Source organism: Peromyscus leucopus, chromosome X, assembly GCF_004664715.2.
Source record: "Peromyscus leucopus breed LL Stock chromosome X, UCI_PerLeu_2.1, whole genome shotgun sequence".
NCBI classification, from domain to species: domain Eukaryota; kingdom Metazoa; phylum Chordata; class Mammalia; order Rodentia; family Cricetidae; genus Peromyscus; species Peromyscus leucopus.
This window is the reverse complement of record NC_051083.1, coordinates 134,663,670-134,687,567: the sequence shown is the minus strand read 5'-3', so window position 1 is coordinate 134,687,567 and position 23,898 is coordinate 134,663,670. Positions and strand designations below refer to the sequence as shown.

Here is a 23,898-nt window from a genome sequence, read left to right as displayed (position 1 = left end):
AATATTAAAGGCTGGGTAACACCAATAATAAATGGCTTTTCCTTTTGACAGACCCTTGGCCGGTCAAAGTTCAGCTTTAATGCACAGCTGATTCTCTATGATATATTCTTGCAGCCCACAAGACCCAAAGGACTCCATTTTATACTATATAGATGCCTACTGCTCAGCAATGTTTATTGCTTCTCTTTTTACAGTATCCAACAAATGGAAAAAGCTGAAATGTTTAGTATCTGAAGAATGAATAAAGAAAATGTGGTACCTTTACACAATGGAATATTATTTAGTGATTAAGAAAAACAACTGTGACAAACAAACAAAACAATAATCCTTATTCTCTCTAATAACACAAAGCTCCTCTTATATAGAGTAAAAATATCTATCATAGTGTTTGGGCATGATTATATGTTCAGAAAAGCACATGGTACTCAGAAGGACTTTCAGAAGGCATCCAAATCAAAGAAGCAGGATGGAGTAGAAAATCAGAGAGTTTTCAATTATTGTCCTATCTCTGCCTCTGTTAGTGATGAGTGTGAGAAAATTTGGTTTCTTCTCTCAGCTTGTTTCTGCATGCATAAAATGAGAGAGAAGAGACACTCTGTATTTTCTATACTACTACTGGATTTGGTTGCTGTCTCTATATGGTGGGGCCTGAGGGTAGTTCAAGGTTTTATCTGACTCTGTTCTTCTGTGATCATGTGTCTCTCTGGACTATATTGGAGGTTAAGTTCTCAGTAATAACATTTTTCTTCTTTAATTTGAACAATCAAATGTCTGCCAGGTATTGTTCCCAGCAGCATTGTGTCCAGGATTTCTGTTTGTTTGTCTGCTGCTGAGATGAGGCTGGAACATGTACCTGGCAAACTTCATGCAGATGTAGAAGGAACAATGCAAGTGTTGAGTACTGTTCTTCCTACACAGGCAATTATTGTAGCAAATAGAAATTGCTTGCTCTGTGGTCAAGACGTACAGCTATTAAATTTGCCTTGTCTACTTAGAATTCAAATGGTTAGTCATGTAATTGTTGCCTATTAAGAACTCTTATTTTCCTTTGCAGACTCTCTCCCAAGCATGCTCCAGACATTCCTGACGACAGCACTGATAACATCACTATCTTTACTAGAATCTTGGATCGGCTTCTGGATGGCTATGATAACCGGCTTCGACCTGGGCTTGGAGGTCAGTTAATCTTTGAAAAGCTCTCTGCTAAGATATTGCCCCTTAAAAAGTAATAAAATGCCTTCTGTTGACCATGGGGCTTAGTGTACAGTTGAGTTTCTTCACTCTGAACATTAGAATTTCATTCTTATCTTTCACTTCAGTGAGTGACCTCGCATCTAGTTTTGTAGGATTTCATTAAGCAAGACAAATACATTATGCTATGGGTTATGTTGAATGGCAAATATGCAGGTATATGTGTTTAATTCTCCCCAATTTCATAGTCACATATAATATGCCTTTTTATTGTTAAAGACTTCATTATATAATTCCACAAAACAAAGGAATTATTTTTATAAATAATACACATACAACTTAACCTAATACTCATTTCTAATTTGTGTTCCTATTCAAATTTCCTAACTATAACCAAAATGTCCCTTATAACAATGTCCCTTGATTTGGATTCTATCCAGGCTTGAATATCACCATGCCCTTTTAACCCTAAGGTATTCTTTATTCATTTTTGGAAACAAAAGTACAAGAGCTAATTGGACCTTTCTTGGGGAATTATTCCAGAAGGAGACTGTGTGTGTGTGTGTGTGTGTGTGTGTGTGTTTATGTGTGTGTGTTTATGTGTGTGTGTGTGTGTGTGTGTGTGTGTGTGTGTGTGTGTGTGTGTACATGTGTTCAGTATTTAAATCTTAATGTCTACCAGGTCATGTACCCTGGAATTACAATTTTTCAGCTTATACTTAATAGTTAACATATGGAGAAATGCTAATATTGAGACTACTCTGCTCTTCTTCCAAATATTATCTTGCATAAACAGTGACAGTGATGGCTATAAATCCATTATATATCCTATATATTTTGAAGAGGGCATTATTAAAAGGCATCATGTGTATTTCCGTTTTTTTAATTAGCTAATCACCTGTATGAATTTTCTTATCTTAATGCATTTGAAAACAACATTATTCATTTTGGTGAAAAATTTAGCTTCCAATTTGCCATATTTGCCTACTCTGAATCATTTCAGTTTGGCTTCTGTGTTCTGTTGATATGGCTATGCCATGTTTTGAAAAATTGTTTAATAGAAGTCATGATTCATTTTTGACTATCTTGTGTCTTGCCTGATTCATCCTACAAATCAGTCACTTTTCAAAAATAGATCTTTTGTAAGGAGTTATATTCTGAGTTCTAGGTATTCTTTTTGTAATAGTGGCATCATTGCTTCTGTTTCAGTGAACAGAACTTAGAAGTGGTAGACATACATGTGTGTATGCACACATATGTGCATTGACATGCTATGTAAAAACCTGTATATAGTTATAAACACATGTACACAAATAAGTACATATGCATATCAATGTAGATGTTTATGTGTGGTGCATTTATATTGATAATACTAATTCTAGCATAGCATAGTAGTTTTATTATTTTATCTACTCAGTTTTTCACTTCATCTTCAAACAATTTTTGGATTTACTACACCCTACCATTAAAATACACATTTCCTAAATAAATTTAAAAAAAAAGTATTTCCAGGATTTTTGTTAATTGTTTTTAGAATAACTCTATATGACAGTTATGTGATAGAAATAATGCATTGCTGTAGGGCAGTACTGGAAGAAGAGACCAATCATACATTAATTGTATTTATCCTGGATAAGTGATTATGGGAAAGAACAAAGTTTGTGACAAATTGCAGAGTCAGAAAAGTAAGGTGTTAGGATATTAGCCTCTTTACTCTAGGAGATGAAATCCTTACTACTAAGAACATAGTGAAGTAACATGAAGAAGAGGGAGAAAGGCAGGGAAAGAGAGAAAAAGGAAGAGAAATAGTGTGACAAAGAACCAGAGTGAGACCCAGAAATCTGCAGAGGAGCCTTTGTAAGCTTTCAGGCAAGTATTTTCAGGTTATTCAAACAATGCAACAATCTAAGGTAGGATGAAAGCCAACTTAAAAATAGGGAGGCACAACAGAGTTGAGAGTAACTTATGTTTCTACTAAAGACATACTACATTGAGTACGAGGTAGGATTTTTCTGAAGGATAGAGCCTCAATGAGATTCAATAATATTCCAATACTAAAAGCTGATCTAGTCATACATACCCAAGCTTAAAGTTAAGCTTCAAAATAACTTGAAACCATAACAAATGTCAAGAATATCTGTGTTTATAACATAAAACCTAATAGCTGGCCAGGCAGTGGTAGCACATGCCTATAATCTCAGTACTTGGGAGGCAGATCCAGGTGGATCTCTGTGAGTTTGAGGCCAGCCTGGTCTACAGAGGGAGATTCAGGACAGGGACCAAAACTACACAGAGAAGCCCTGTCTTGAAAAACCAAAAAAAAAAAAAAAAAAAAAGAAAAAAAAAGAAAAGAAAAACAAACAAACAAAGAAACAAACAAAAACCTAATAGTCAATGAAGAAGACTTCACAATGGCTACTGTCCAGTCAAAAATTTTTGAGTATGGAAAAAAAGATTACATGATTAGATAAAAGGTAGATTAGTGAATCTACTCTAGAAGAAAAATGATATACAAATAGTAGTATACAAGGTAGATTATTGGATGTACTCTGAAAAGAAAAAAAAGAGTATATAGATATAAGATAAAGGGTAGATTATAGAATCTATTCTGAAAAGAAAAAAGAGACTATATATGATAAGATAAAAAGGTAGATTATTGAATCTACTTTTAAAAGGCAACTTTTAAAAGGCAACTACTAGTTTTAAATATTTTATATTGGATTGGATTTTTGTATATTGTATACAAATTTTGTATTGGAGTCACAAAAGTAGGATAAATAATGAAATTTTTTGTCTGAATTTGTCAAATGTTAATGAATTGGACATTGTTAATGTAATTCTTGACAGTATATATTGTATATACTTATTGTACTTTTGTATATAGTTTTTCTTATAGTAGTTATAACTTTTTTCTTTAGACAAAAAAAGAGGAAATGTGGTGATATTTTATTTGTGCTCTAACAAATAAAACTTATCTGGGAGTCAGAGGACAGAACAGCCACTAGATAGACATAGAAGACAGAAAAATGGTAGTATACACACCTTTAATCCTATCACTCAGAGGCAGAGATCCATCTGGATCTCTGTAAATTCAAGGCCACACTGGAAGCAGAGCCAGGTAGTAGTGGCACACACCTTTAATCTCTGCACATGAAATCTCATATCTTGCTTGAGAAGGACACAGGTCTTTAATCCCAGGAAGTGATGGCAGGAAGCAGAAAGGTATATAAGGCACGAGGACCAGGAACTAGAAGCTTTTAGCAGCAGGTCAGCTGAGACCCTCAGAGGTGAGGACTCAGAGGCTTTCAGTCTGAGGATTCATGGATACAAGATCAGCTAAGGAGTTGGCCAGGTGAGGTTGGCTGAAAAAAGAAGGCAAACACATGTCTAAAACACTAACACTTAAAGTTAGAAAGAGTCAAGTTGGAAGAGGTCATGAAATTGAAACGGAGCATGAAAGAAAGTAGAGGTGGGGATAGAGGGGTGGGAGTGATGTCGATGCAGTGTACACACATCAATATAATAATGATAAATGGTAATTTAATAAAAAGTAAAACAAACTTTCTAGCTAAGAGAAAAGCACTTTAAAGTTAAAAATATTAGTAGATAAAAATAAAATGAGGGGATAAGATGCACTATGTTAACACAAATCAAAAGAAGACTGGACTTATTCTTTTAATATCAGGAATACAAATAAAGAGCAAAGAACACTGATGTGAGTAAAGGAGATTATTTCATAAGGCTAAAGAATTACTTCATCAAGAAATATGATAATATAAAAGATTCCTGAATTGATATCTGAGCTTGTGGATAAATTAAGAAAAGCTGAGAAAGAATGGAGAAAGAACTACAGTTCAAATTTCAACCCTGTTTTCTCAAATGAAACATAGAGAACAAATATAAGCAGCAGAAAATTAGCACACATTAACAACCAATTGACTTAAATGCCATTCCAATCATCAATAACAGAAAGATATTCTTTTCAAGTTTCCTGGTAATATTTCCCAAGGCAGATCATATTCTGGTTTACAAAATTAAAAGAATACTGATATGATGATTTCATGATTGTAATTTCAGCACTCTGGAAGCTGATACAAGAGGATAGTAAGTTCAAGACCACCTTGGGGTTCATTGTAACATTGAGACTACTCTAGGATACATAGAACACTTGAAACCAGCCTAGGATACATGCTGAAACTCTGTCTCTGACGTCTGTCTGTCTGTCTCTTGTGTGTGTGTGTGTGTGTGTGTGTGTGTGTGTGTGTGTGTGTGTGTGTGTGTGTGATACACATGTGCATGTGGAGGCCACATGGCAACTTTCAGGAATGCCATATATCTTTTGCTGGCCTGGAGCTGACTAATTAGACTATAATGGCTGACACTGAGGCCCAAGGATCTCTGTTTCTGTCTTCCCAGCATTGAAATTACAACTGCACCCCAATTGTGCAACAATTTTTACCTGGATTGTGGTGCTTGAATTCAGGTCTTTATGCTTTGGAGACAAATGTTTTATTGACAAATCTCTCCCTAGCCCCAAGAAATGGTCTCTTTAAGTCCAGATTGACTATTGAAATAGAGGAGAAATTCACAATGTACAATGCTTGCTCTTTAACCAAATGTAACTGAATTAGAATACAGGGAAATGCAAATCAAAATGACTCTGAGATACCATCTTACACCTGTCAGAATGGCTATGATCAAACTGAAGACAGCTTATGTTGGAAAGGATGTGGAGCAAAGGGAACACTCCTCCACTGTTGGTGGGAATGCAAACTTGTACAGCCACACTGGAAATCAGTATGGTGATTTCTCAGAAAATTGGAATCAATCTACCTCAGGACCCAGCTATACCACTCTTGGGCATATACCCAAGGAATGCTCAATCTTACCACAAGGATACATGCTCAACTATGTTCATAGCAGCATTGTTTGTAATAGCCAGAACCTGGAAACAACCTAGATGCCCTTCAACTGAAGAATGGATAAATAAAATGTGGAACATATACACAATGGAGTGTATCATGAATCTTAAAAGTTCTTATTAATGAAATCAAATCTGAGCCAGGTATTGGGGTGAACACTGGAAGATCAGAGAGACAGAAAAAGCCACAGCTAACCTCACCTGGCCAATTTCTCAGATGATCCTGTTTCCTCAGACTGGAAGCCTCTGTGTCCTCATATCTGAATGGCTCTCAGCTGAACTGTGCTGCTAGAAGCCTGAAAGCTTAACCAGCCAAAGCTTCTAGTTCCTGGTCCTCATGCCTTATATATCTTTCTGCCTTCTACCATCACTCCTTGAGATGAAAAACTCACTCCCTGGGATTAAAGGCGTGTGTCACCATGTCTGGCTCTTTCCAATGTGGCCTTGAACTCACAGAGATCCCAGATGGATTTCTCCCTCTGGAATGCTAGGATTAAAGGCATGAGTGCCACCATTTTCTAGCCTCTGTATCTAGTGGCTGTCCTGTTCTCTGACCCCAGATGAATTTATTAGGGTACACAATTTTTGGGGAACACAATACCACTACAATGGAGTACTACTCAGTGGTAAAAAACAATGACATCATAAAATTTGCATGCAAATGGATGGAACTAGAAAATATCCTGAGTGTGGTAACCCAGACTCAGAAAGACAAACATAGTATGTACTCACTCATAAGTGGATACTCGATGTAAAGCAAAGGATAACTAGACTACAACTCACAGCTCTAGAGCTAGCTAACAAGGAGGACCTTAACATGAACATGTAGATAACCCAGCATAGGAGAAATAGATGAGATCTACATGACCAAACTGGGAGTAAGGTGGGTAATGGAGGGCAAAGAATGGGGGATGAGAACATAAGGAAATGGAAGTTTCAAGCTGGAACAAGGACAGAATGGGAGAGTAAGGAAAGAGATACCATGATAAATGAAGTCACCATGGGAATAGGAAAAGGCAGGGTGCCAGGGAAGTTGCCAGGAATCTACAAGGATAACCCCACCTTGGACTAATTGCATTGATTGAGAGGGTGCCTGGACTGGTCTACTCTGGTGACTGGATTAGTGAATACCCTAACTGTCATCATAGAGCCTTCATCCAGTAACTTATGGAAGCAGATGAAGAGATCCATGGCCAGGCACCAGGCTGAGCTCTGGGAATCCAATCGATTGGAGAAAGGAGGGATTCTGTGAGTAGTGGATGTCAAGATCATGATGGGAAAATGTGCATAAATGACCAGCCACACTTGTGGAAACCCAGGAACTATGGACTAATAGCTGTGGAGCCCCCATAGGACTAGACTAGGCCCTTTGGATATAAGAAACAGTCATTTAGCTTGAACTGTTTGGGGGGTCCTCAGGCAGGTGATCCATCCCTAATGCATGGGCAGGCTTTTTGGAGCCCAGTGCTTAGGGTGTGACACTTTGCACAGCCTTGGTGCAGGGGGGAGGGGCTTGGACCTGCCTCAGCTAAATGTGCCAGACTCTGTTGACTCCACATCAGAGACCTTGACTTGAGAAATGTGGGGATGGGGGAGTGGATTGAGGGAAAGCCTGGGGGGTGGGAAGAGGGAAGAGGGCGGATCTGTGGTTGGTATGTAAAGTGAATGGAAAATTTCTTAATTAAAAAAGGAAAAAAATAAATAAAATAGAATAGACTGGTATGAATATATTTGCATAATTAGTCACTAGATAGGAACTAAACTGCATACTTCTGTATAATCAACCTGAGTCAAAAAAGAGCTAGAAAGGACAAATTTAAGCATGTTCTATAGAAAGAAAAAAATATTATATAAATCAATGCTAAGAGGATGGATGCATTAGAAAATGATATGAAATTAATTTTTCAAGCCTTTACCTTTAATAGGTAGAAAAAACAAATACTGAATCATTAAATATTACCAAATAATAGCAAAGATACAAAGTAAAATATACATTTTAAATATTTTGTCAGTTCTTTGAGAATTTTCTACAATGTGTTTTGATTGTATTTACCTCCCTCCACCAAATCTTCCTAGATCCAATCCCCATCCTTATCCACCCAACCTTGTGTCTTTTTTTCTATATCTATCATATCCAATTTGTGTAGTCATATGTTCTTGGATATGTGGCCTTCTACTGGAGTATGATCAATGTACCAGGGGCTACATCCTTCAAGAAACTTGACATACAGACCATCCCCCAGCACAGCCAAGTGCAGACCATCTCAAACACCTGCACTCAGGCCCATGGTCCTAATCATCCTCTATATGGACCTGCTGGGTAACGCCACAAGGAACCCAAGAAGGGCTCCCACAGGACATACAGATCATCCCACAGCACTGTCCTAACCACTGTGAATTTGTTCAGCTTTCTGTAACTGGGGGCTTTTCTCTGTCACACCCCATCCTGCAGCCATTTCTAAATAATCACTAAGAGGCTTATATTAATTATAAATGTTTGGCTGATGGCTCAGGCTTATTCCTAGTTAGCTCTTACATTTAAATTAACCGATATTTATTATCCAAGTTTTGTCATGGGGTTCATGGTTTGTTACTTCATTTACTTTTTTTTTCTTTTTCTTTTTTTTTTGGTTTTTTTGAGACAGAGTTTCTCTGTGTAGCTTTGCGCCTTTCCTGGAGCTCACTTGGTAGTCCAGGCTGGCCTCAAACTCACAGAGATCTGCCTGCCTCTGCCTCCCAAGTGCTGGGATTACCGGCGCCGCCGCCGCCGCCGCCGCCGCCGCTGCCGCCGCCACCACCACCACCCGGCTTGTTACTTCATTTTCTATACATCTTGTTTCCTCAGCAGCTGGCTGGCATCTTCCTCACTCTGCCTTTCCTTTTCTCAGAATTCCCCTAGTCTGGCTTTCATGCTCAAATTCAACCAATCAGCTTTATTATTAACAATGGGCAAAATCCACATGATTTTCCTCTTTTGTCTAATTAAAAATGAAGTTTTAACTTTAACATAGTAAAATTATATATAACAAAAACAGTTCAATTAACAATTAGTTACAATTTTCAGTCTATTTGCATTTGGCAAAATTAGAAAAAAATACTTTATCTTGTCCTGTCTTTGTAAGTTTGAAGTTTCATATCTAATTTACCTTTTTTTCATAATTAAGGAAAACTATATAACTATCTACTCTTCAGCTCCATCAAAGACCCCAGAAGGATAAAATATTACCTGAGTAAACAGGAAGTGCATTGCAAGCAACTTCTAAAACTCTAGAAATGACAGAGGCATCTGGCTGCCTGGACAGTCACACAGTTCTTCTGTAACAGTGTGGCAATCCATCTTCAGCCTATAGACCTAGAGTATTTGGCACACTTTTTAGTAAAGCAGGAAATTTGAATGACTGTCCTGTCTATATTGGCAAAGTTTGTCAATCACTTTCCTCTTTGTTCTGCAGAATGTCCAGCAGTTTCTTCTGTGAAGCAGAAACCCTGAAAGACTATCCCTCCTTATTTTGGCAAAGTTCAGCAGTTACTTTCCTGTGAGTCCTGCATGTCTAGTTTATACAACATACTGTCAATCAGTCCAGGCAAGAGCAGCTTCTTGCCCAAATGGCTAGCCTTGCCACATTGAAAACAAACTCCATAATGAGCTTCTTTGATGCCCTTCAAACTTTTTGAAGTAATTGGTGCTTCCAGGAGCAGATGTTTTGTTATATGTAATTTTTTTACTATGTTAAAGTGAAAACCTTAATTTTTGATTAGACAGAAAGGGGGAAGTGCTATGGGATAACCCTTCTGTATGCTGTAAATATGTGTTGTTACCATTGGTTAATAAAGAAGCTTCTTTGGCCTGTAGCAATGCAGGATAAAACTAGGCAGGAAATATAAGCAGAGATACAGGGAAAAGAAGGGCAGAGCCAGGAACAGACACCAGCCAGCCAGCTGCTGGAGGAGCAAGATATATTAGAGCACAGGTAAAGGCAGGAGACGCAGGGCAAAATAGTAATGGGTTAATTTATGTTATAAGAGCTAGTTAGCAATAAGCCTGAACAAGAGGCAAAACAGTTTGCAACTAATATTAAGCCTGTGAATGATTATTTTCAAAGCAGCTGTGGGACTGGGTGGGACAGAAAATCCTCTGTTTACAGCTGTCCTGCTGTGTCCAGAAGATACTATTTCATCCACCATATCTGACTCTTACACTCTATCTTCCCCCTTCCACAATTTTCCCTGAATCTTAGGAGGAGGTGAGGTTCTATAGATGTTCCCTTTAGGACTGAGCAGTCTGAACTCTCTTATTTGGGGCACCTAGTCCAGTTGTGCATCTCTGTGTTAGTATAATAAATCATTAGAAATTGGTTTAATACTATGTCCATTTAGCAGAATAATGCTAACAGTTTTTTCTTTAGGTACTGTGGCCTATCTAGCCATATTTTCTTTGCCTAATAATGATGCCAGGCATGGAATTCATTTTGTACATTGGGACTTAAAAATCTAATCAGAACATGGTTGCTTTCTTCCATGACTTCCAGAACATGGTTGCTTTCTTCCATGACACTACTATTTCACAGTGGGCATGTCTTTTCCTAGGCTAGTCATTATTGTAGCTCACAAGGTCCACAGCGAGGTAAGATTGATGATTATTTCTCTCCTCCAGTAGTATGCATAGCACCTTGCAGCACTATGAGTGCTAGCTAGCTGGTAGGAATGAAGCTTTAAGCTGAGTACCAGCTAGATTTTTCTATGTTCTATGACTCAAGTATGTGTTGTCTTCAGCAATAGGGTCATAGTGTCAATTTCAGTGGGGTAACCAAGAGCATTGATAATAGCTTTTAATATTTGGAGATCTATGGAATCTCACTGTCTAACAATAATGAAACAGAGAACCCATTTGTGGAACTGGGCTTTTTATTTGTTAGCCTGCATGCCTAGTTGGGACATTGTTGATCCATTGTAATTGGGTGATTTGGGAGTATTTTGGTGTCTCAATTGTTTAAATTATTTGTGTAGTCTGGATATTATGTTCCTATCTGAGGCATAGGTATCAAAGATTTTCTCCTTTTCTCTGTCCTGCCTATTTTTATATCCAATAAGTGTTCACATTGGTGTTTTCCTAGTAATTTTGTACTTTCAAACCTTGCTTACTTGAAAGTCCTTAACTTCTTAAGGATTTTGAGTTGCATTTTCTAACTATTGATAATTATTAATCCAATTTCATTCCTGGTATCCAATTTTTCTAGCATCATTTAATGATAATACTACCCTTTGTTCCAAAGTGGGTGCACAGCACTTGTTTTTCAAATCATTTGACTATACTTGCACATGTTTAGTACAGCACTCTGTCTTCTGTCTCATGTGTATATTTTATACCAGTGCATTTATTTTTTGTTGTTTCACGATGTTTTTGGTACCATAGCTTTGTAGTATACTTTGGAGTCTGGTAGTACAATACCTCTTGCTTTGTTCATTTTACATGAATTTGCTTGCACACTTCCTGGGGTATTATGAGACATCATATGGATATTAGGGTTATTCTAGTTCTTTCAAACACTTAATTGATATTTTTTTAGGTGCGCATTGAACTTGCAGAAGATTCTGGGTGTATGCAATTCTTTCAATCAATGAAAATGGAATTAATTTTACTTTTTGTATACTTTTCAATTTTTTTCATCATTTCTTTTTGTAGTTTTCACTGTAGTGATCCTTTGCCTCTTTGGTTGAATTTATTGCTAGGTTTCTAAATTTTGTAGTTGTTAAAAAATAGAACTGTTCTATTACAGTCATTTATAAGTCACTATTGGCATATAGCAATTCTGTAGATGTCATGTTGACTGTAGTTGCATTTTTCTTTTTCTCTATATAAGATCATGTCACTCACAAGCTGTTACAATTTGACTTCCTCATTTCCAGTTTGGATGCTCTTTATTTCTTTTTCTTTCCTAATTGCTCTGCCAATGACTTCCAGTATTATACTGAAGAAAATTGATGAAAGTAGCATTTTTTTTAGCTTATTCTAGATCTTAAGGAGAAATCATTCAGCTTCTCCTTATTCAGCATCATGGTTAAAGCAGGCTTTAAAAAATACAGTCTTTATTATGTTTAATTCCTTTCCTACTATACCTATTTGTTCACAGTTTTTTTTTTTTTTACATTACGTGATAGTGAATTTTATTAAATGCATTTTCTGTATCTATTAAGATCTTTGATTTTTAGACAAGATCTCACTTTGTGGACCTTCTAAGCCTGGAACTCACTATGTAGTCCAGACTGGCCTTGAACTCATGGAAGTCTGCCTACTTTTGCTCCCTGTGTGTTAGGATTAAAGGCATGTACCATTATGCTTGGCTAATCTTTTAAGCATTGTTTTTTTTCTAGACTCAATAAATTATTATGTTGTGATGTCTACAAAAGAATATCACTCTGCTACTATAATCTGAATTTTCTCTCTGCATCTTTTTAATGAGGGTATTATGCAAAACTCAATCCATCTGGAAGAAAAATTAAAGTACATCTATGAGTCTGAGTTGCCTCTGTAGCAAACAGATCTCTTATTGAAGGTGTTTACTAGGGAATTGGAGAAACAATTGAGATTCCTTTTGAGACATGTTATTCTCTGACTCTTAAAATGAATTTTCTTTAAAATATTGAAATAAACTTCTTGAAACTAGTTTCTGGAAATTATAATACAGTGTCCCCTGGAGAAACTGAATTAGAAACCTGGCATGTTTCTAGGGGTTCAGCTCATTGTTTTTTTTTTACTTTAATTAGCTGTTCTTGTAAATTATAACTCTACTGGTCTTATTGGTTTACTGCTCCCACTGAATTTTCTTTGATGTGAGAGAGTCACAACAGTTACACAAAGGATTCAAGTATTCCTAGATTTGTATGATATTTAAGGGAAACCTTTCCCATTGACATATTATATTGTTGAACTTCTGGGATAGGAGAGTGATTTGTCAGGCAAAAGGGTTGAAGCTTACCACTAACATTGAGTATGATTCTCTGATTAGTAAAAGGGATTTTCTTGGTTGTTAAAGAATAAGAATTAGCTTTATTCAATAAATTATGAAACATCTAACCTGGGAAAAAATACACTCCTTCATCATTTAATCTTGACTGCAAGTATCATTGCTAGGAGCAAAGGACTAAAGAAATAATGTAATATAAAGAATCAAAGGCATGTGGTAGTATATTACAACAAAATTGTTTAATTCAGATTTCATCAATTACCCTTTTGGGGACCAACAGTTTCTCCTCTCCCCTGATGACAGTACTGTACTAAGAAAATATTCTTCAAAAACTGTTGAAGGTCTGGGGAAGATGGTTCAACTGGTAAAGTGTTTGCTGTGAAAGCATGAGGAACTAAGTTTGATCTCTTAGAACCCACATATAAATCCAGACATACTGTGCAGGTATGTAATTCCAGTGGTGGTGGGCAGAGACAAGAGAATCCCTGGCTGAATTGACAAATGTGGGGTACAGTTAGGAAAACATTTGATGTTTACTTCTGGCCTCCTTATGCAAGTGAATGCTCTGGCTACAATATTTCTTCTAATTTTCCCTTTCCTGGTTCCTCTAGCTGGTCTAGAGTGTAGCCTAATTTCCTATAAATCTTTCCATTTCTATCACATTGTCTTTTATTATGATCTCCAGTGTTTTGTGAATACATCCTTATACCGAATTTTTCTATACTTCAATGCAAATTCAGTGAATTCTTTTGGGGAGAGATATAATGTTTTCTGTTCTTGGCCTTGAGAACATTATTGAAGCTTTTTTCATAGCTCACTGTTAAGCAGCAGCACACTATTGTGTAAGAGGCATCTTCATTATACTAGTTGAGGTCTTGGTTTTGGAGTGTTAGAAGTGAGCTAGATCTTATCAGCTTATGGTTTTCGGCCAGAATGAAAGGGATTTGGAGCTACAAATTTATATGTATGCTGGAGTCTCCATCCCATGAGTAGAGGCTAGGAAGACAAAGGGGATACCCACTTCCAAGCCAGAGTTTCCCATCATTCAGTTTCAGCAACAGGTAGCACTGGTTAGTGTGAGAAATGCTGCCATCCTGTCCTTGTGTGGAGAATAGCCCTCCAAATGAAACATGGACTCCACAGGTCTGGAATGCTCTCTGTCTCATTGAGCTAGGAGGGGAGCCGGCAAGAATTGGTCTCACTTTAAGCATTATGGGCTCTTGATTTCCTCTCTAAATTTTAGTAGATTATCTTGAACACATTTTTTTCTTATTTTCTGTATGCCATTAGGACCATATCTAGGAACTTCAAGTGTTTATTTAAAAATAAATATCCATTTCAAAGAAAAGTGGGTTTGTAGAGCCACTAGTGCTCTTGTGCCATAAGTAGAATTTGAGTAGTTTTTCATAAATTTCATCAGATTATACATATAGATGATTATGTCATGTGAAAAAACAATTTCATTGCTTCCTATACATGGATTCTCATATTCTTGTTTTATCATACTACCTAGATTTCATATACAATGGAAAATAGTAAAGAAGTAAGCAAATAAGGTCAGATACCATTGTATTGTTGCTGATCTTGTGGGAAGTACTTCCAGTCTTCTCCCTTTACTATGGTATTCAGTGAAGGTGCTTCCTAGTTTCAGTTTTTCAATTTCATAACATTTTAAAATCTTCCCTTTTCCCCCAAAGAAATCATTTGCTATTGTTTTTTGTTTTGCTCTGAGACACGATTTCTCTGTGTAACAGCTCTGGCTATTTTGGAACTCACTATGTAGACCAGGCTGACCTAGAACTCAAACTCACTGCCTGCCTCTGTCCTGAGTTCTAGGATTAAAGGCATGGGCCACTATGCCCAGCTTCTATTATATTTTTTAAGAATTGATTTTTCTCTCATCCCTCAGTTGACTCCTTAGGTATCTCAACATCTGCTAGGACAATCTATCTAAAAATTGGACTTGTATAACTGCTGAGAGATGATTAAAAATGATAAATTGCTAAACCATATCTCGAATAGCCTAACACATCTGTACCTCATCTCTAATTCCAGAATATATCAAGGATCACATCAAGGAAATTTCCACAATTTTTTTGATAAGACAGGGTTTCTCTGTGTATTCCTAGCTGTTTTGAGGGCTTTCTCTGTAGACCAGGATGGTCTTGAACTCAGAGATCCACTTACCTCTGCCTCTGAGTGTTGGGATCAAAAATGTGCACCACCATGCCCAGATACAATCTTCTTTTCTACTCTTAGCCTCCTGAAAATTTTTAACAGGAAAGTTATAGTTTTTCAAATTCCCTTTTATGTGTCATTTATATGTTTCTTTGTTTTTCTTGTTAGTGTATTGATGAGCTGGTAAGTGAGGCACAGAATGTTCTTGAAGTCCCGATGGAACTTGAAACTTTTCTAAAGCAACTGTCATTCTAGAATGACAATAACTGCCTATTTATCATCTCTGAGAGTTGACTATTTAGATTTATTGTAAATAAATCTAGCAAGAAAGAAAATGTTGCTACTTTATTAACCCATCTTAAAACATTCTGCATATAGTTGGTCATGATTATGAAGGACTTGTGCTGTGGGATGTTCTGTATGTTAAATATGTTGCTCTGATTGCTTAATAAATAAAACATTGATTGGCCAGTAGCCAGGCAGGAAGTATAGGTGGGACAAGGAGAGAGGAGAATTCTGGGAAGTGGAAGGCTGAGGCAGAGAGACACTGCCAGCCACCGCCATGGCATGCGAGATGTAAGGTACCTGCAAGCCACGAGCCATGTGGCAACCTATAGACTAATAGAAATGGGTTAATTTAAGATATAAGAACTACATAACAAGAAGCTTGCTGTGGCCATACAGTTTGTAAGCAATATAAGTCTCTGTGTGTTTACTTGGTTGTGTCTGAGCGGCTGTGGGACTGGCAGGTAAGAGAGATTTGTTCTGACCATGGGCCAGGCAGGACAAGAAAAACTCCAGCTACAGACTTGATTCATTTTCTTGTACTTGAGAAGTACTCTTCATAAGATGAACCTCTGAAAATTATATTTTCAGTGTCTTCAAGTATTTTTTTATATTATCTGCTTTCAAGGTCTTTCAGAATCCTGATCACTATCCCTCTCTAGCAGCATTCTCAAATTGTGTTCTACTGAAGCTGATGTGATCCTGTTTAAAAACAGGATTTTATTCTTTCAAATATTTGGTATTTTAACAAAGTCAGGTTGATGTTTAATGCAAGGAGAAAATATAGATTGATTATTGCTGTTCAACTGGTAAGGGTAATGGGGAAAAAGCTTCTTAATGTCAAATGGGGTTTCACTTTGGAAAGATGAAATATTTGGGAAAGAAATGTAGGTGATACTTATACAACATTATGAATATACTATATGTAGCTGGAGTAAATAGAGTAAAAAATTAGGCTATATGGATTTCATCACAATGCATTATCTAAAAATGTGTCATCTCTGTATTTATTCTATAGTTTTGTCTCCATAAACCACTAACAAATGATTTAGAGTTGCATATGAGTCATATTTGTTCCAGCATAGTATTTGGTTTGTTAATTTTGATTTTCTGTTTTAAATCTTTGAGTTTCAACTCTAACACAATTAGCAGCAGAAGACCAGTGAACAATGAGCTGTAACTTAAGGGGCCTGACTATGCTCTGGAACTGTATCCACTTCAGGAAGTTTCCCACTGTAGGGCAGGACAGAACATGCAACAGATATGAGGCAATAACATTGTTTTGACACATTCAAGAGAGCAAGAAAAATACAATCTGTGAGGTGGTAGTGCAGTGAGGTTCAAAGTGATTAGAGTGTATTTGATATAGAAGTCCAACTTGTGGGGCAGGAATTCACAAAAAAAGCCACTTGGCCTTGTGGGCTCCAGCTTGGCCAGAGCTGCATGCTCCCAGAGCTTCACTTGGCCAGAGCAGGTTGTGGCCAGAAATGCATGCTGCCAGAACTGCACATGGCCAGATTCTTTTGGCTTTCTTTGTCACCTGGTGGGTAGTGGACTCTCGTTCGATTACCATTTCAGACTACCACCACACTAGGTAGCTGCTTTGAAATTCCCTCAGACTTCTACTGTTCTATATAGCCAACAGACTTTGTAAGTCAGATATCTTAAAGGGTGAAATTAGTTAAGAATTTTTTTCCCCACATTAAAAAATTTTCATAATGGAAGGAATTTGGTCTGTGTTTGATAACACATTAGGCAGTCAGAAAGAGGAACAATTAAATGAGAGGATAATTATTATTGATTTGATGTATGTAATATCAATTATGAATATTATTTGTTCGATCATTTTTACTTTAGCATTAAAAAGGTTGGTTAATTTCAGTGCCAAGATAAAATCTTTAGAAAAACCTGTTAAAATGAATCATAGAGGAATTTAGACCCAGAGTAAAAAATTAAAAACTTATGTAGAAAAGATCTCTGACTTGATTTTGAAAGGAAAATTGAGACTTCATCAATTAGCAGGAATAGACCCAGCAGAAACTGTAGTACCTTTAACTAAGGATGACATAGACAAATTATGAGCAGAAATGAACCTTGACAAAGACCTTGCAGTAAGTTTTTGGGAGAGATTAACAGCAAATATCCCAAAAGTGATAGAATTCAACTTTCCTAGAGAGCTGATTGGATTATGCCTTGTGTTGTTCAGTAAACACTCATATCTGGACCCTGTACATTTTATACAGATACAAAACAAAACAAAACAAGAAAAGGCAGGTTACAAGTCAGAAAATTTAAGTAAAGTGGTTCAAAGTCCTTATAATCCAGTTGACAAATTGAAATTGTATGCTATTCTGATGGTATTAATGAATTTTTCAGAACCTCCCAACATAGTTACTGACTCTCAGTATGCTGAGAGAGTGGTCTTACATATTGACACTGCAAAACTTATCCTTGATGAGTCAGAATTTACTTTATTTATTTATTTAGTTACAAGATATAAACAAGAATGGAAGCATCCCTTATATATAACTCACATCCAATCCCATATGGGTCTGCCAGGACCTCTAGCACAAAGTAATGAGAAGACTGATAAACTATTAATAGGAAATGTGCTAGAGGCCACATAATTTCATAAAAAACATCATGTCAATAGTAAAGATTTAAAAAAGGATTTTTCTATAACCTCACAACAAGCCAAGGAAATTATAAGATAATGTCCTACTCATTCTTTTTACAATCAGACTTCACTACTAGCAGGATGCAACCCAAAGGGTACTCAGGGGAATGAAATCTGGAAGATGGATGTGTTTTACTTTGCAGAATTTGGAAAACTAAAATATGTACAACACACTGTAGATGTAACCAACTGTCTTATTAAAATAAAAAACACAGAACCAATGTAAAAGAGAAAGCTGAGAGGTCAGAGCTCATAGCTAAAATCTTACCTCCTGCAGTGCTCCTAGATTCCCGAAAGAGAGCTACATCCTGGGTGTCTATCTTTAAATAGTCTTTCTGTTCTGCCTTCTCATTGGTTGTAAACCCAAACACATGACTGCCTCGTCACTGCCTGTAAGTACCACCCTCCAGGTCTTAAAGGCGTATGTCTCCAATGCTGGCTGTATCCCTGAACACACAGAGATCTACCTAGCTCTTCTACCAAGTGCTGGGATTAAAGGGGTGTGCCGCTGCTGCTGCTGGCGCCGCCGCCGCCACCACCACCACCACCGCCACCACCACCACCAAGCTCTTGCTATGGCTCTAATAGCTCTGACCCCCAGGCAACTTTATTTATTAACATACAATGAAAATCACATTTCAGTACAAATAAAATACCACCATATTTCCCCTTTTCTATTTTAATAAAAAGAAAAAAGGCAAAAGGTTATAACTAACAAAAGAAAAACTATATATAAAAGTATAATAACCACATACAATATATACAAGTAACAAAGACCTAAACGATGTCTAGTCCATTTGTATTTGACATATCAGAGAAAATAATTCCCTTATCTATCCTATTTTGGTAAGTCCAAAATGTATCTAATTCACATTCTATCCTAATTAATCTTCAACTATAACTAACTAACCTTCAACTCCCTCAGAGACCCAAAAAGGAAATAATATTAGCTAACAAAAATAAAAACAGGAAGTGCATGCAAGCAACTTCCAAAAAATTTGTGAGTTGACAGAAACAGCCAGCTGCCTGGACAGTCACCTAAGGTTTCTCCACAGTGTTGGGGCATCATCTTCAGCCTATAGGCTTAGCGTATCTGGCAGACTCATATGTGAAGTAGGATGTACACAAGGTCAACAGTTCCACCTCACATTGGGTGAGAGCAGTCCATGTACCAGAAACACCTGAATTCCACTCGTGTCATATCATGATTCAGGATTTTAAATTCTGGAAATTGTTGACGGTTTTTGAATTCAGCTGCCCATTCTTCTTGGCTGTGTATATATGGCTTCATCTCAGCATCCCCTTCTTCTCCACATCCCTCTATTAAATGCTAGTCTACTATTGAGAGGCATGAGTTTTCAGCTGCTGTTCCATTGCACAACAGAAGCCATCGGCCCACTGCTTGTTCAGCTGCCTTTGAAAAAAAGGGCACTGTACCTTTTCCGGATTGCGAAGGCCACTTCAGGAATGGTGCCATATTGTCCTGGCCTCAGAAGATGCCTTTTGATAAAGCCATAACCACACTTGTTTGGGCAACAATCAGTAGTCCTTTGTTTCGTGTCCTGTCTGTCCATTTTGTCCTGTTGATTCAAGGATACTTTGTTGTCCAGTGGCTAACTTTTGCCACAATGAAAGTTGACTCCATATGCAGTTTCTTCAATGCCCATATTTTCTCTGAAGTAGTTTGGAACTGTCAGGAGCTGACATGTCTCAAAAAAGAAAAAATTCTAAGTTATTAAAACATTTTAAATGCCATATTCTGTAGATCTCTGAAGGGTTTGAAGATGACCTGTCTAAAATATATCTGCTCAATTTTTAAAACATATCTAATATGACTACAAGTTCTATTGTAATATCTAACTACTAACTTTCATTTCTTTATGTCTTAATAGTTGGTAATAATAACATTCAAGGATCAGAAAATTGCATTACATTGTTAAATGAATGGTATAAATACAATTAGAAATATACATATAGCATTTTCTAACAATATCAATTTCAAATTTGTATACAATATAAAACAATCCAATCCAATGTAAAGTATTTAAAACTAGTAATTGTCTTTTTTTCTTTTCTTTCTTTTTTTTAAACAAGAACATTAAATCTAATCTCCTTTGCTTAGCATTTTTCCTAACCCTTGACAGCAACTTGTAACCGACCCTCCTAAACAATGAAAATTATCCCAGACCCAAAACCCATTAAAAAGACCAAAAACCACCCGCCCCACACCACCTCTTTGGGAATGTGGGTGTCGTATTCTTAAAATTGCTTCCTGCTGGGTATGGGTGAAGTTATCTTTATCCTGAAAGAAAAATTTTAGGTTAATTGTCAAATTCTAGGAAAGGTAACTATATCCTTCATTATCCAGTCTGTGTATAATGCCAAAGTTCAGGGTTTATCTCAAGTTTAACTCAAGTAGTCTTTGAGACTGGATCATTTATTTCAGCTAGTCATCTCAAATTTGTTCTGAGCACCTTGTAGTTCAAAGCTGATCTGTAGGCGCCAGATGTAGATGTAACCAACCGTCTTATTAAAATAAAAAACACAGAACCAATGTAAAAGAGAAAGCTGAGAGGTCAAAGCTCAGAGCTAAAATCTTACCTCCTGCAGTGCTCTTAGCTTCCCGAAAGAGAGCTACATCCTGTATGTCTGTCTTTAAATAGTCTTTCTGTTCTGCCTTCTCATTGGTTGTAAACCCAAACACATGACTGCCTTGTCACTGCCTGTAAGTACAGCCCTCCAGGTCTTAAAGGCATATGTCTCCAATGCTTGCTGTATCCCTGAACACACAGAGATCTACCTAGCTCTTCTACCAAGTGCTGGGATTAAAGGGGTGCGACGCTGCCGTAGCCGCCACCGCTGCCACCACCACCACCACCACCCCACCACCACCACCACCACCACCAAGCTCTTGCTATGGCTCTAATAGCTCTGACCCCCGGGCAACTTTATTTATTAACATACAATGAAAATCACATTTCAGTACAAATAAAATACCACCATAACACACCATTGACACCTATAAAGGATTTCAGTGGGCAACTGCTTTGAGTTCAGAAAAATCTGATTTGGTAATCATGCATTTGCTTGAACTTATGGTCATCACGGGGGTATGCCTGCACAAATTAAAACTGACAATGCTCCAGCATATGTCTCTGATAAAATGAACCAGTTTTTTGCTTACTACAATATAAAGCATATTACAGGTATATCACATAATCCTACAGGTCAAGCATTTATAGGAAGATCAAACAGAACTCTAAAGGATATGCTAAATAAACAGAAAGGGGTAACAAAAACCCCCAGAAATAGATTACACAATGCTCTATAAACTTTGAATTTTCTCAGTGCTAATGAGAATGGAATAACAGCTGTGGAGAGACATTAGAAAATAGAAAAAACTACAGAATTAAATAAATCTATATACTTTAAGATGTGCTGACCTCAGAATGGAAACCAGGATATGTGTTATGTTGTGGACAAGGTTTTGCTTTTGTTTCTACAGGAGAAGAAAAGTTATGGATACCATCAATATTGATAAAGGTTAGATTTGAACAAGAGAGACCTCTTAATTAGAAGAGGTGATAGCTCATCAACCAGCATGATCATCCAATTTAAACTAACTTATACCACTAACAAATGCTTTTCATTTAATCAGATAAAACTTGCCAAAAGGGAACCTATGGTGATATTTTATTTGTACTGAAATGTGATTTTATTTGTATGTTAATAAATAAAGTTGCCCAGGGGTCAGAGCTAATAGCAAACCATTGCAGAAGCTGGCCGTTGGTGGTGCACGCCTTTAATCCCAGCTCTTGGGAGGCAGAGCTAGGCGGATCTCTGTGTTTTCAAGGATATAGCCAGCATGGAGACACATGCCTTTAATATCAATAACAACCGTAGAAGACCTGGAGGTCTGTACAGATGGGCAGCGATGAGGAGGTCATGTGGTTGGGTTTACAACCAATGAGAAGGCAGAACAGAAAGTCTATATAAAGCACAAACACACCAGAAGTAGGTCTCTTTCAGAGAGGTAGGACAACAGCAGCAGTGAAGGGTAAGGTTTTTAGCTCTTAGCTATTGCTCTGACCTCTTGGTCTCATCTCTGTATTGGCTCTGTGTTTCTTATTTAATAAGACGGTTGGTTACATCTACATTTGTCACCCAATGTGACAAGAATCCACTAAAAACTGCTTGGCTTGGCTTGGCAGCAGGTCCAGTTTCCGACCTGGGTGGCCTGGCTCCCTAGCTTGGGCCCAGGTCGGCTTGGTCTCAGGCTGGACTGACCATAGCCCCAAGCAGTTACACGAAGCTGGAGCTAATTGCTTAAAGCCGGTGCTACAAACAACTCAGGCCTGCCCTGCTGAACAGGGCCCCTGCCTGTAAAGCCAACACATGTGGTTGGAGCTTAAGGAAGCCAGAGCCCAGGCTTGAGTCAGCTCAAGCGGGAACACGTGGCTGCATTTAAGCTTTTAGCCAGAACTTGTGGCTATGCTTTCTTGCTCTCTCTCTCTCTCTCTCTCTCTCTCTCTCTCTCTCTCTCTCTCTCTCCACACCTCTGACACTAGGTGGCTGTTTTGAAATTCCCTTGGATTTCTACTGTTCTATGCAGATTTGGTAAGTCAATTAAAATATCAGATATTTTAAAGGAAACTATTTCAAAATTTTTTTCCACATTAAAAAAATGGATTTTTTTTGTACATTGGAAGAAAATTGGGCTTTGTTTGAAATTTTAGGCAGTCTGACAATGGAACAACTATTTGAGAAGATGAATGTTGATCGAATTATGCACTTTATTTTCTTATCCTCATTTTACTATTTAAAAAGATAGTCAATTTAAGTGCCAGGATAAAAGTTTTAGAAAAACCTGTTAACCTGTAAAAATGAATTATAGAGAAATTCAAATTCAGACAGAAGAAATTAACAGTGAAGTTGTTTCAAGATTGGATCATAAAGTCACAGAAAGAAAGCCTGTTTTCACACAGTCACCCTTAATTTATCATGTAACCATACAGCAGCTGCCTGATCAAATGACTACACAAAATATTTGGACTCCAACTGAAATGTTAGATTTACGAATGTTTAAGGAGGCAATAGTATCTTATGGCATGCATTCCCCATATGTAAAGCAAATGTTAAACACCCGGTCAACTTATACTAGGATTATACCACAGGACTGGCAGGAGATAGCACATGCTGTTCTGGAACCCGGACAAAGGCTCCAGGGGCAAATGTGGTTTAAAGATGAGGGTAAAATCATAGAAAAACAATGAAGGGATAAAGGAATACAAGTCTTCCAGGATCAACTTATTGGAGGAGGTCAATATGCTTCAGTATAAACACAATGTTTATATGATGTCCAAACCCTGGAGATATTTCTGTGAGACTGCAGACTAATCTATAATGACAATAAAGATCGTAGGCAGGAGAGTAAAACGTATTTCTACATTCAGATACCTTATATACAACTCTACATACCGGGCTATCTACAGCTAACAGTCACTCTAATTACTTCTACACTCTCTTTCTTCCACAATCACCCTACTCTCTTGTGCTCTATCTACCAAATCAAAAAATATATCCCGCTTCACTCGCAGATATATATCTAAATAATAATACCATGAGTTTGAACATAAGCGATTCGCAGAATGCGAGTCAAATATAGTCTCTATGAGGGATAT

The 23,898-nt window shown here is 37.2% G+C and overlaps 1 protein-coding gene across 2 annotated transcripts in view; it reads left to right on the top strand.

Moving 5' to 3' along the window:
- Gabra3 (gamma-aminobutyric acid type A receptor subunit alpha3) overlaps window positions 1–23,898 on the top strand; it is a 235,194-nt gene that overhangs the window by 87,872 nt on the left and 123,424 nt on the right. For both annotated transcript variants that reach the window (XM_037199298.1, XM_037199297.1), the window contains exon 3: window positions 1,055–1,176. In XM_037199298.1, coding sequence (XP_037055193.1) covers window positions 1,055–1,176 — 122 coding nt within the window. The remainder of the gene's footprint in view (window positions 1–1,054; window positions 1,177–23,898) is intronic.